Source organism: Chlamydotis macqueenii, chromosome 11, assembly GCF_036417535.1.
Source record: "Chlamydotis macqueenii isolate bChlMac1 chromosome 11, bChlMac1.mat, whole genome shotgun sequence".
Lineage (NCBI taxonomy): Eukaryota > Metazoa > Chordata > Aves > Otidiformes > Otididae > Chlamydotis > Chlamydotis macqueenii.
In genome coordinates, this window is record NC_141566.1 from 8,405,021 (window position 1) to 8,419,630 (window position 14,610).

At 37.0% G+C, this 14,610-nt stretch overlaps 1 protein-coding gene across 3 annotated transcripts in view; it reads right to left on the reverse strand.

Annotated features, from left to right (window-relative positions):
- MTM1 (myotubularin 1) overlaps positions 1–14,610 on the reverse strand; it is a 46,062-nt gene that overhangs the window by 25,974 nt on the left and 5,478 nt on the right. For all 3 annotated transcript variants that reach the window (XM_086756618.1, XM_086756616.1, XM_086756617.1), the window contains exons 3-7: positions 7,961–8,032; positions 6,912–6,984; positions 5,432–5,526; positions 4,265–4,375; positions 3,267–3,368 (exon numbers count right to left, since the gene is read on the reverse strand). In XM_086756618.1, the coding sequence (XP_086612744.1) occupies positions 3,267–3,368; positions 4,265–4,375; positions 5,432–5,526; positions 6,912–6,984; positions 7,961–8,023 (444 nt within the window). In that variant the 5' untranslated portion in view covers positions 8,024–8,032. The remainder of the gene's footprint in view (positions 1–3,266; positions 3,369–4,264; positions 4,376–5,431; positions 5,527–6,911; positions 6,985–7,960; positions 8,033–14,610) is intronic.

The following is a 14,610-nucleotide window of genomic DNA, read 5'->3' on the forward strand; positions in this document are numbered from 1 at the left end:
CTGGAGAGAGACAAGAATTAGCTTCTGGAAGTAAGCACACAGGGCAATGCTGAGACACTGACAAACAGTTGGGAACAAACCTGTGATTTACTATAGGCTCTCAAACACTGCTGTTGGGATGGTGATGGAGAAAAATCTTGAAATCAATAAGTACACTCCACACAGTTTTGGGCTGTATTTACCATCCATTTGTCTGAGAATGGTACAATATGAAGAAAACAGAAGCAAGGCATCTCTAGAAGTTCTTGTTTAGGATCAGCTCTAAGGATATGGTTCCACTACAGATTTAAAAAAACACTCAGACAAAAGTCTGACATAAAATATACAAATATAGATAAAAGTCAGGCCAGAAAAGGTTTAGACCTTTATTGTCCTGATGATGCCTTTTTTCCACTGTAGCGCTACACAAGCATCAGCGCTGCAGAACCAGCTGAAGATCAACGATGCAGTGGTGGCCCGAGTAAAATTAATAGTTTAACACTGTTAAAAAATATGACATCTGTCTCTCTTCTCTGCTGCCTGCTCCTTGTTCTATTCACATGCTCTCTTGCACTAGTTCTTGTGCATACTGATTTCAAACCAGGTCTCCTCAAACCTGGCACAAAACGAACTCAGAAAACAGAATATTTTGTGCTGGATAAATGAGCTACATTGGCTTACTTGGTGATTATAGAACTGTCAGTTTGGTACAAGAGGAATAATGAAGCACATGGCTGGAAGGTAAGGAGAAGATCGGAGAAAAGCAAGACCTCGGCATTTGAGTTAGCAGAGGGCTGCCATCTTCACAGTTGTCATGTGAAGCCACAGCACGTTCTTTATAAGAGATCTCCCTGACAGAACTGGCTGCATGGTCAGAGTGCTACCATACATTCAAAGGAGAAGGCAGCCGTGCACAGCCCAGATATACTGTCATATTCAGACAGGGAAACCTTGTTCTAAACCAGCCACTGAAAGAGGCAGTCCTCTCATTCCTCTTCATTCACATCCACCCATAGATGTCCCGACCTCATCCTCACGCTGGGCTAACAAGATTGAGGAAATGACTCAGGGTAAAGCTTTTCTTTTTTTCTCCTTGCTTGGCTTTAGTCCCTTTCAGTTCTCTATCTCATTCATCATGCAGCCTCAAACTCATGTAGGGATGATCAAGGCAGCAACGAACAACCAGGCAGAAACTCCCACCTTTGACAGGATCCTTTTAAACTGCTTGCTGAATTATGGTGAAAGCACACCAAAAACACCACACACTTGCTTAGCTCATTTTAAAGTTAAGGGCTCATCCACATTGTAACATTAGAAAATGAGGACAGGTGCAACTTAATAACAGGCTCACTTTATTTCACTCCAAAGTAATCATAGTTTCTAATGGTTATACCCTGCTCCAGACATAGCTAAGAGATACAAGGTACAAGCCATTCTCCATATTGCCACTATGTTCCCAAGTTTTGTGCCTCAGTGAATCTGAAGGCAAAATTACCTCTGCCTTGACCAAGCCTTTTATTATTGAGCATAACTTTCATTGGCAAGTTACATTCAAAATGGGCCAGGTCATGTAATGATGAGGTTTACTAGGTTTAATTATGAGCTTTAGTAGGTTCAACAGATGCAACAAATAAAGCAGGAAGTGTACTACTCCATGCATTACTCACTACCATCACTAGGCAGGAACACCGGGTCTTTTTTGGTGACAAAACCTAATACAAGTTCCCACCTCATCACCATGCCATTCCAAGCCCTGTAGTGGATTGGACACCATAAAAGAAAATAACCCACAAGGATAAGTCAGCTCCAACTTAATTTGTCTACAGACACTACGTGCAAGTCCACACCAGTCCTGAATGTAAGGGGGTGGGGGAGAAATTCTTCACCCTGAGAACAATTAAATATTGGATGAGATTTCCCAGAGACATGATGGAATACTCCTTGCAGGAAATATTCAAGACGAGGCTTGACTGTGCCCTGGATAACTGATAACCTAATCTAAGGCCCTACTTGCAAAAGAAGCCTGCACCAGATGATGCCCAGATGCCCCTTTTGACCTAAACTTCTCTATAATTTGGTATTTCTACACACAGCTTTCTCTCTCTTTTCCATCATCCTTTCATAATCCTATCTGAAGTCCGTATATCCTGTTACGCTTTCAATCATTCTCTATTGTAAGATGCATAAAATGCCAGCAGTTGTTAGAGATATATTCATCACTCCTACAACAGGGTTTTTTTTTTGTGAGTACATCTCTTCACATCTACCCAAATGTAGAAATCTGATTCATTTCTTAAGACCTATTCATCAACACCACAAAATATTTTAAGCAAAAGCATTTATTTTTCCTTATGCTTTCATTCCACAGACTGTTTCCATACAGAATGCTAAATTTCTGCAAAAAAAATTTTAGAGTTAAATGTTTACGGAGTAGAGCCCATTGATTGATATGCATCTTTAGAGAAGGAAATAAGATTCTTGCTACAGCCTCATATACTCAACAGTTCTCTGAACAAAGTTCTTAATACATAGCAGAAGCCTCCAACATTTTGTGAAGAAAGTTCTTATACAATGATCCTAAGTGAAAGCACCCCATAAAAATGTAAATTGAATTTTACAGAAGACAAAATAAAGCATTTACAAAAGAGATGTCAAAATGATCCACCAAGCACAGTACACCGATTTTGGAAAAAATACTGAAGATGTTAGTTGACATCATTGTCACTCAATTCCTTCCATAAGATGAGTTTTCTACCTGAAATAAATCTGTGTAAACTCATTACTGTATTAGCTGCCTGATATATTTTTCATCAGTTTCATCAATAACACAAGTGTTATCTTCCCATGTCTTCTTTTCCTGAAATAAAACCCCCGGTGATTCGTATTTATCATCGCCTTGGAGACTGCCCAATTGTTTAACATTTTGAGGAAATCAAGTAAGGCATGTGCTACTGTATTTCCTAATTAGGGAGGATAACTTGCAGTCTTTAAGCAACGATATCTGCATGGATCAGAGGTGCTCAGTTTACCTGTTACCAGTTTACCTGAAGTACAGCGTATAGCATCCATAATTTTACAAATACATAGATGTAAGTGTTCTAAATGTACAAAATAAAAAGATTCATTCTCTTTAGTTTATACTGACACCAGATTCTGTGGTTATTCCTTTTAAGCAGCCATTAGCACGTTATTCTTTTTAAGCAGTCCATTAGTACATCAAACAGTTAAAGTTAATTGGCAAGAATTCTGCATGAAGATGACTCAATAGTATAAATGATATAACTTACCAAGTTATGTGACTGAGGAAAAGCATATTTTGTGAGGACTTCAAATATATCTCTTCTACTGTGCCCTTCTTGTTTTAAGGCAAACCGTAAATTTCTCATATCCTAAAACAAAGGCATTATCTTTTAAGAGAACCAAATTAGTAAGATACTTCTATCTTATGTACAAATGCTATATTATAGAGTAAACATGATTTAGAATCTGCTTGCAACACACCTCAAACGGCTGTGAGTGTTTAGATTTATTTCTTATCCCATAAAATAGAAGAGAATTGTATAAATAAAGCAGTACTGCATTCTGTGTGGTGCAAATGCTGCTTTGGCACAAAGCCACCAGAAATGACTGTATCTGATTCACTAAAACGTCTCATGGACTACTGAATGTTTGCAGGATGGGAGTTACTCTGTTTTCAAAAAGAAAATTTGCCAATAATCTGTCTAGACTACATTGTCCCTAGCTATTTTCTCATCCCTGACGTCAAAAATAAGCAATCCACACATTACTTCTAAGAATCAAGTGTGTATACATACTCCATTAATGAGTCAATTAAAGCATCCTGAATTATCCACTAGGAACTCCCTTATGACCATTTTTTTTGAAACTAAGAAAATAGAGATAGCTGTTACATAAGCTTTTCACTGTCTTTACAGCTTACAAAATCCCTGTTTGAGGTGTTCTTCAAAGATTTTAGGATTATTAAAAATATTTTTAGAATAAATAAAATAATGAAGAACGCCGAAATAATGCCATAAAACAAGACTACTGTGCAAAGCCCCTTGACAATTAGTGATTTGGAAAGGAAGACCAATCCCTCTCCTCGCATGCAGAGAGGACAGTTAAACAGCCCTCTATACAAAAGGTACTTTTCTGTCCAGTTCTGAAAAACTCTTTTTAAATTCAGCTGGGAGGAATGTGTGGTTTTTTATTCCTATAATCAGGTAAGTAGTGAGAAAAGAAACCTCTAGATTTAATATCCTATTGAATTATTGGAAAGTCTTACTTTACAGGTTATATCTAATCCATAAGAGTTCTCTCCTCTGCTTGAAGCTCCTCCCATTTTTTCAATCCTTGAAATTACGCCCAATGGAACATTCAAAACCACAACTGGATCCTGCAAGGAAAGTTTGAGTAAGGAAAGGATTAATCTGAAACGAAGACCCAAGTAAAACATTCTTATGCATTCTAGAATAGAAAGCAGATGTGAAATACATACAGGAAGCAAATTATGTTTCTGCATTTGATTGAGTCTCCCCTCCCAACATGTTATGAAGTCTGTACAGTCACTCTACAACCTTGAACATCATCCACTTTAACATGCAACAAAAATACTTGATGCCTAATACAGTATGCGGGGCAAAAAAGGTGGCAGCACCCTAAAAGATGCCTTCTGCTACATCCTTCTGATTGCCTCTGCTTACTAAGTCTGCTTTATTGACACACAGAGCAAAGTAGAACAAAATGAAAAAGAGACTACTAGTAGTTAGCTGCAACCAGAAAGAACTCAGTTCAACACTCTTAAAATCTTATTAAAAAAACACAACACATTATGAAACAGAAAACAAGTGCATTTTATTCTGTCATGTTGCTGCTTATTGAAGACATTATTACTCCTCCAACTCACGTGAGGTTCCATTGATCAAAAGTATTTTTCTTTTCCAACAGTAAGGACAATCAAAATCTTGGTTTACTGATAGCCATTTTAAGAATTATTGCACAACATTAGTTGCTGCCCTTGTTCTATTGCAGAATATGTGTAAAGGGAAAGCTATCAAAAAAGCTCCAATAGACAAAATATAAAAGTATCAGTCAAGTGATTAAACTGTAATTTTACCAGGCAAAAAAAAAAAAAAAATCATACTTTTACAACATATTTAACTTTAAAAGACCTTTTATACAGATAAAAGTTATACTTCAAATCCATTTTTATATGGATTTCTCAGTGGCACAAAGGCAATTACTATTTAGTCATTACACAATTAAGATACAGGTATTACAAACATTACAGGCCATTTCAAGTAGAAAGCCTCCCATGCAATTTCACAAGCACGCGTGTGCCAAATCTAAAACAAATGAACTGGTCACAAAATAAATCAAAAGCAATGGGGTTGAAGGGAAGGGAGTTTAAAGCCAACTCATCCCACAGAAGTAATTGCGGCATGTTACTCACATTTTCCACACTTCTTAGGTACAGCCTGTAGTTTGTGATGTACACTCTTCCTTTAACGGGGCCATTAAATGGACACATATAAATAACATCCTTGTCTGTAAGAAATGTAGCATTTCTTAAAGATTGTGAAAAGAAAAAAAAATCAAGCTAAGGACAGCATCAGTTAAGTAGCACCAAAATAGAGTCAGCTACACTCCTAAGAGTCACGCTGAGAGATAAATGAATTTTAAAAGTAATAAATCTGGATTTTCTCCACTTGAATTATTAAGAAAATGTGGAAGTTTCACATACTAAACCTGATCAAATTAAAACAGCAGATCTCAGTAGCCTTCTCTAGTTACATTTGTGGTGTTCCCTTCCTTGGCACTACATGGGAGAGGGCAGGACATAGAACAAGTAGATGTAAGTCTTCTCTGTGACTACTGAACCAGCCTATTCACTATCCCAGAACAAATACATTCTTCTGTTCATACCATTACATCTTTCAGTGCTCTGTAACCAATTCCACATTAAAGTATGTAGTTCAAGTTGTAAAGTGTTTAGGGAACTCACTATCCTGAGGAGAAACTTTACATTTCAATTTGAGGCAATCAAATACAGCAGGGCCATCAGCAGTGTTTCAGCAAGGACAGTAACAAAAGGAGTACTAACACATACTACTCAAAAAAGATTTACCCGAAACAATGCCATTAAAGACTTAAGTGAAGCACTACAAACAACCTGTTTCTCCCTGTCCACTCATTTCTTCAGCCCAATCTACTTATCTGCCTTCGACACCAAGCACCCTCCTTCCAGCGTGCTGCCCCTAAGCATGGACAACGTTATAAGGAGCATATCAAACATTCATCTTACTCCCACATCCTCTCCCTCATACCTTCCCCACAACTTTGCTCATTAAAAACATAACAATTTCCTCTGAATCACCACTTTGGTTTCACCTGAGCAAATCCACCTAACAAATCCTCGGACAGGGCAGGATGGAGAATCTTTACAAATAAGACAGACCACTTTCGGTGGCATTCTCATCCATGCATGCCATCTTGTGTCAAGGAAGCCTAAGACTGTATTTAGGGTAGTCACAGCTTGGGCTAAGGCTCCAAACTACTGTACAAGATATCAATACATAGTAGGTGGCATGTAGAATTCTCTTGACTTTGGAAAGCTTGGAGGGGCTCTCATCATAAGACATGTGCTACTTAGTCCGTAGATGCAACTATGACACATGTTGACTTGTAATTTCTTTGTATTGGAGAATCTACCATGTGTGGAAAACAAGATTTTAAAGTCTTTAAAAGTTATTTGTGATAAATCGTAAAAAGTCCCTACCACAAATTTTTAATTACTTAAAAAAATTAATAATATTTTAGCATGAGCTACTTACAGTCCAAACCAGTCCAAATTATGAAACAACCCAGTAAGACACATGTATATGCCAGACTCCTAAACATACATTGCATTAGGCAGCTATAGAGCTTCATACCTGTAACTCTAGTCTCTCCTGGCAGACGAGGTATTTCTTCATTTTGTTCCCAGTTAGTTCCATCTTTTAGAGTCTAAATAAAGAGAAGAACAACAGCACATGGCATTTTACTTACAATTCCTTCAAGTTCTAGAATTAAAAAAAAATCTTAGATGTAATTTCTGCATGGGAAAGAACAGGTTTTTCCACAGTAGAAATTGACAGACTGAATCAAAACACGAACACACACCAGCATCCTAAACTGCAACTATTAAATATCTAAAGCTTGAATAGATCTGAAACACAAGATGTTTTAGTCTTTCTCCTTCTAAAAGAATAGTTAGCTATATTTGCATTAAATTGGAATTAAATTTCTATACTGTAAGTTTTCTGAAAATTTTGTGCATTTTGTTTTCCAGATATGCTAGGCTTGGAAGAACAGATCAACCAAAAATCACTTCAGCAGTATACTCACAACTATTAGACATAATTACTCATTCGTGACATTCCCTTCAGTTCTCAAGAACGGTTAATAGAAAACAACCTTTGTTTTTGAATGTTTTAAAAGTTAAATAAAAACTTAGTTTCTGTTTTATTGCACATAGGTTACATTTTCTTCAGCCACGCAGCATCAAAAAGCAGAGAGCAATGCAATTTAGATTGCTTTAATGTATTTCCCACTTCAGACGAACATTTTAAAACTGAGCCAGTCACACATAACTAGTTATAGCTTATCAATTGCAGTACAGAATCTTTCTACAGCATCAAAGTGCCAAAAAAATTCAAGAATGCCACAGAACATTTCAATGTAGAATGCAAGGATAAGAGTGAGTATACTAGAACTGATTTTAAGGAGGCTCTCATAACTTATGACACAGAGAATATTTCACCTACCTACTCTGAAAATTATTTAAATCAACTCAGTTAACTGCATTAGAATTCTAGCAATAAAAATAAGTACACACTTTCAAGAAAAAAGTCATTCAAATACTCAATTTTCTACCCAAATAAAGAAGATAATGATCTCCGGGACCTCAGATGTAAAAAACATGAAAAAAAATTACACTCACCCTTTTACTTGAGGAACTCTCCAAGGAGTTTGAATTATATTTAGGTGTTGATGACGAGGCCATACCAGGTGTCTGATGAGAAAGCACAAATTGGAGACTTAAACTTCCTCCTGGACTACAGGAGAGATTGAGGGTTTAGAAGTCCACAGGTAGACATCAAGAGCTTCCAAGAATGTTTTGCAAGTTACTATTACTTTAAAAAAATTACACAATGCCTTGTAATTGAAGGTCACTATTTAAAAGCATCCAAATCTAACAAGAAATTCACTACTAGCTCTGGGATTGGTTCTTATTATAAGGAATATTCTGACTCAAGCTGTATTTTGGAATTCAGTTGTTTGAATACTGTTATTAGTTCAGTCAACAGACATTAAGAGTGCTTGCTTTAAGTGACAGGATATACATACTATGAAATGCAACCTACTTGGAGCATTTGTATTGCAAATTCATTTACGAAAACAAGAACAAACTACAGAATTATTGCACAGCTCTTGAAATCACAAGCATGCCAATACACTCAAGTGTTTCAAGTAATTTAATTTTTAAAAAAGAGAGAAGGAAAAAGCAGGAGTTCCACAGTACTTCTACGTCTAAAAACAATCCCCCATTTCCTAAACCGAAACTTCAGTTAGCACACCAGAAGGGGGAGTGTCCAGTCTTCTGGTCTGAACGGCCTTGATATGTTTAAAGGAAAAGGATTTTTTTTTTTTTTTTAATGGTATTGATTGAAGACAGAATTGCATGACAGAGGATTCATCTTCTTAATAATTTCCTGACATTACAAACACTGGGAAAACGCTCATACTCAAAGTTACTCCAGACAGTAACTTCGTACCAAATTACGCTTCCCTTTCACCAGTCACACGCCCTTCATGGAGCAGATCTGACACTGTGCAGTGATCTTGAGGAGTTTTTGTTTGTTTGAGGGGGGGGATTACAAACCACACAAGCTTAGTTTCTATTCCATAAATGAAACATTGTAGCCTTAAATAAGCACTTTCTCTTCTCTCTCAAGACTAAAAAAAATTTGCACAGCTCCCTCTGCATCATGACACATCAGCCTTTGCTCCTGTTCAACAGTGGCCTCGCAGGGACACTGCAACAGCCCTGCACAAGCAACAGCAACAGATTAAACTGCAAGATCCAAAATATTTTGAAGTTATTATAACAACACAAAAATGTGCCTGTGCAGGAGAAAGATGGAAAACTATGACCTGAAGTTCTACAGAATTGTTACCTCCTTACAGCACCCAAGTCTTCCATATCTCAAAGAAAACACAGGAAACCTGACATTGTGTTTGAAGTTATTGTAGCATTCAGTGATACAGCTCATCAGTGGAAAAACCACATCTCTCCAGGACACAAAGGAACCCACATTAAGTTGAAAAACGAAGAAATATGCTTTTGAATGCCACAGAGCCTGTGTGACCCTGTCACACGGAGGGTATTACTTCCTTTCGAGGTCTCTAGCAGTCTCAGCTTTCTGCAAACCCTGAAACAGAGGAGCCCTGAACTAATTTTAGTGCAACGACAATAATTTAAATGAAAAGCTATCAGCAATCAACATTAAATAATTATTATTTCAAACTAACCTACACAGAAAAACTACTCCAACACTGCAGACTAATGTTTTTACTATCAAATTTAAAAGATTAAGAGAAGATCTTTTCAGTTTTTCCTTCCTATCTCACATACTATACTTTCCTATCTCACATACTATAAAACTGAAGGTAGATTTAACTTTTTCTAGATTGCTAACTTGTGAATATCCAATATCTGTTCAGATTATTTTAGTTAATTTATAGAAGCTTAAGTTTTCTAATAATCTAATATTTATAAAGGTAAAATGTATATTTACTCAGAAGCATGTTTTAAAATATTTTCCATATTAAGTGGTTTCCGTTCATATTTTAAGTGAGAAATACCGGGTGAGACAGAGACAAAGGCACAGCAGCCCCAGTTTTTCTATGTCAACAAAGAAAATAGCTTTAACTAGAGCTCACATAAATTTAAATTAAGATTGCACCAACTAGGGCATAAACAAGCCCTAGAAAAGTGACTTTTAAAAGATGTAGCAACCTTGAATAGATTTGCACTGCTAAATGGAAATTTTGCCTGCAGCAGGTACACAGGCACACCCAGGCTAGCTGTTGATCTTGCAACCGCAGACACTCTCCACCAGCTAAGCCACAGAAAGACAAAGCTTCAGCAGAGGTCACACGAGCCCACCCAGGATCCTGGACACTCACCTTGGTGCCACAGCTCACGCCGTCATCGCTCCTACTGCCTAAGCTCACAAGAACAAAAGGTAGTTTAGAGGTTCCTCGTGTCTTTCAACGCTACCTCAAACCATAGCGTACTTCTGCTGATGACACAGGGAGCAGTATGAAGTGTTTTAAAAGCCTTCTGTTTCCTCCTTTGCTTTATATATTATCTCCTCCATTACTGGATGTACACTAAGTTTTGGCTGAACTGCAGCGTTACACGAGGCGAGTTACAACTCTGAAATAATCATCTGACTCCAGGACACTGACTATAACTTTTTCCCAATTAAAAGGAATAAGCAGAGATCCTTTCAGATTCTCAGAAAAATTTCTCTTTGCAGAACCTGCCAATAGAGCAGGACAGAGCTTGCCTCCCCTCCACACTGCCACCCCATGAGGCCACTTCAGCTCCTGCAGCAGACCTTTGTGTGCGTGTTTCTGTGCATGCAAGTTTACTGCACGTAAAATTCGCCCAACTCTCCTGGAGAATGGATTTATTTAAACATACTTTACAGTGAGAACAAATTCACTCACCGACTTCAATTTCTATAGAATATTTCATTATAGAATTACAACCAACTACTCTGTTTCATTTCTAACACTTCAATGATGCAAGTTAGACTTATTCAGAGCTAATTAAGTGGAAGAAATACATCTCGAAGGTAAGGTGTTATTGGTCAGAATTTTTTTTTAATTCATCATTTTCACTAAAATTAATGCAAGTTATTTCATCAGTATGTAAGTGGAAGAATTCTTTTAATGGTACCTAAATTTTGCTTCTAATCCAATCACACTTTAAAAACCCAAATACTAATAAGCACATTTATAACCACCCACCTTTTCCTGATTCCCATAAGTAAACTATGGTCAAGTAACTAAACTCTACATTCTAGAACACCCATTAGACAGTATTTAGAACAGTGTCCACTTTTGGACCCCAGTACAAGACAGGCTTTGATAAACTGCAGCAAGTTCAGCAGAGGGCCACCAAGGGGACCAGGACCCGGCGTGCCTGCCCTATACTGAGAGGCTGAGGGAGCTGGGAATCATTCAGCCTGAAAAGACAGCTTCAGTGGCACCCCACAGCTGCCCACCAGTACGCTCCAGGTAGTTACTGAGGAGACAGAGCCTCACTCCTCAAAGCGGTGAGTGATGAGAGGACGAGACACAACTGAAAAACTACATTCCAGCTTGATTTAAGGGAGGAAAAAAAAAAAAAAGCCAACTACTTTCACACCATAAGGGCAGTCAGGCAGCAAAAAGAGGGCCCAGGGAGGTTGCAGTCTCCACCCTCGGAGCTTTTTAAGAATCAACTGAATCAAGCTTTCAGGAGCTGAGTCTGATCCTGTTTTGAGCAAGGAGTCAAACTAGAGACCTCCTGAAATCCCTTCCAACCTGAATTACTCTATACTTCTGTGATTTTCAGGCCACAAACAAGATTACGTTCTCATTTAAAAGTACCCATCAAACAAGGACATACCCTTAAAGAAGTGGACTCCTCTATATCAAAAGAACAAATAAGTTTTCAAAAACATTTAAAATGAACATGAAATATTTCCTTTTATAACATTATTTCTTTTCCTACCAAATTGTAGAAGCACCTTCTGGCAGCCTCCCAAAGTAATATTGCCATGAACAATTCAAAAACATACTCCATCATAGTCTTAAAATAGCTACAACTTTCTCATTATCATGAAGCAGCAGTAGTCCTTCCACACAGGGAAAAAAAAATCTTGCAAGTAGTTTTCCACTGCAGACAAATTTTATTCCCCAGTATCACCCATATTTACTTCTACACTTGCACAAAAGTTGAAAACTATACAAACCTCATGCTTGTCAGCAGCTGAACAGAAGTACAATTACTCTGTAAATTCAAAACAAATCAGACAACTTTGTTTATTATATTCTGCAGTTACAAACAGTTAAACATTCTTCCCTGAATCTAGAATAGCAAGGAGACAAAGCAATTTTACTGGATTTAACTTGAACTAATAAACAAAGCTTTGTTAAAGTTACCAGAACTTAATATAGTAACACTACCAAGAAATGTAGGCTCCAATGATCTTACAATAACAATTAAACTACTTGGGATCTGCATTTTCAGTAAAGAATATTTATACTTGTGCTTCCTAGGATTCATGGGAATGGAGGCACAACAACATCTGAAAGGGCAGGCACTGAAGGCCAGATTTTAAGAAGCCAGTTCAAGGATCCTATCAGCTTTTTATGAATAAGTATCAACGCACACAAGCATATGCCCACACAGAAAATCTAAACAAAACTATAAACATGGAAATAAGCTTCTGAGGGTTAAGAAACCTGAAAAGACCAGCTACTCTTTCCTTAATTTTTTTTTACTGCCAACAGGTTAGAAGATGTGTGCAATGCAGCTTGAAAAGACCACCAAGACTCTTAGAAGCCATATTTAGACTGGCAACAACCTGGTGAAACTAATTCTCATTGTTTACGATCCAGGAACAAATTAAAGCTCATTTGACATTTTGCTGGTCCTTTTAAGGCTTCATGTTCACATCAGAACTCCACCAAGTAATTTGTAACTATTGTATAACTGAGTCATGCTTGTGTCAACCTAAAATCTTTACATACATAAAGAACCAGTTTGTGCCCAAAACCAACATAATATGCATCTGCGAAAGGATTACTACCACAAACATCTGAGATCAAGTAAACTTCATCAAGTAAATTGTGAGCACCACATTCTAGATATTTAATATTTTTGACCCTCCATTACTGGATTAAAACTTTGGAAAAAAAAACCACATTCAAATTTGCACCTATATAAACCATTTGGAGCAACGACGATTTTGACAACATTTAATGTAAAACTAAGTTTTAAATTTTGTACAGCCTATAATGTTCAACATGTTAATCTGGAAAGGCTGAGGAAATTAAACTGCTAAATTACCGTACACAGAAGATGTTTACAGAATATACTGAGTAAGAGGTAAACATGATGAAAAGACATTAGTGACACACATCATTATAGGTGAAACAGTTATTTTTGTGTGTGTGTGGAGAGAGACAGAGAGACAGACAGACAGACAACTGGGTAAGCATGAGAATGATTTGCTTTTACCTGAATCAGACCTATCAATAGGGTGCAAATGAACAACAAAAAGTTCAACTGAACATTTTCTAGAACCATTCCGATTTCTGCTACACATCAATAACCACGACACAGGATAACGGCAAAGTTCTCGTAATCCTGCTCCACATAATGTTTTGTGCAAGAATTAAAAATACCTGTGCATCTCCAAGGCCTCTCCTAAAAATATAGTTACAAAATCTACTAAGCCCCTTTATTTGCTGTCATAGTAATTCAGAACACAATTAGAGTACTTCTAAAAAGAGCTAGTTACGCTGGACAATTATATGACACTTGAAAGCGATCAGGGCACTGGGTTAATCATTTAAGATCTGCAAGGCATCTGCCAGTCTAGATAGAAATGAAATTATTTTCATAGTAGATCTGACACCAAATAAGGAATTATTTCAAAGAGAAGAAAAATATTGTATTAGTAAGACATTTTTCACTGTGTTTGAGACGTAAATGTAAGTTAGTGTGAGTACACAAAAAAGCTGCTTGCACCCTCATTTAAAGAGAAGATGCCAAAAATGAAAAAGCAGATTTATATAATGACAAGGTATCCTGGTGTTACATGAAGACTGTAGAGTTTCATTTGGTACAGTAACAACCTACAGAGCCAGTATGAATATACTGCCTTGTGTTCCCCATAATAAAATTAAAAGCATAAAATACAGTCTAAATCCTGAAAACAAAGCCACATCTGTCAGCACCACAACTGCACAGAAGAGATAACACATAATGCATAGGTTTTCAGAAATAACATATGGAATAGAGCAAAACTCTAGGAATTTCTCACTAAGACAGAAGCAACATGAAGCTAAGACAACCAGGAAGGGAGAAGAAGAAAAAAAATATTTAAATCTAAGTATTAAGAAGAAAGGAACATAAATCCTTTTTAAAATGTATGGAAAAGCAACAGTCCTGAAGGGTCAAGCCAACAACAGTATCTAAGTTATCATATCAGAGTGTCACCAAAATAAGCATCAGCATCTTCAATACAGTAAATGAGCATCAAATATAAAGAATTCAATAGTAGTAATTCATCTCATTTTATCTAATTTTAAAATTTTACTAACCTTTAAAAGATAATCAAGGACACAAAACAAGTCACAAGAAAGGTCAATAGCAAGGAAGGCAGTTTTCCAGACATGAGCTGTTCCTATCCAAACAGCACCAATCAACCACAAAGAAATGCAGCGAGAGCAAATGGCCAAACATTTTGACGGCAAATAGAAGGAAATGAAAACTGACTTACCTGTGAGAGGCAAGTATCATTT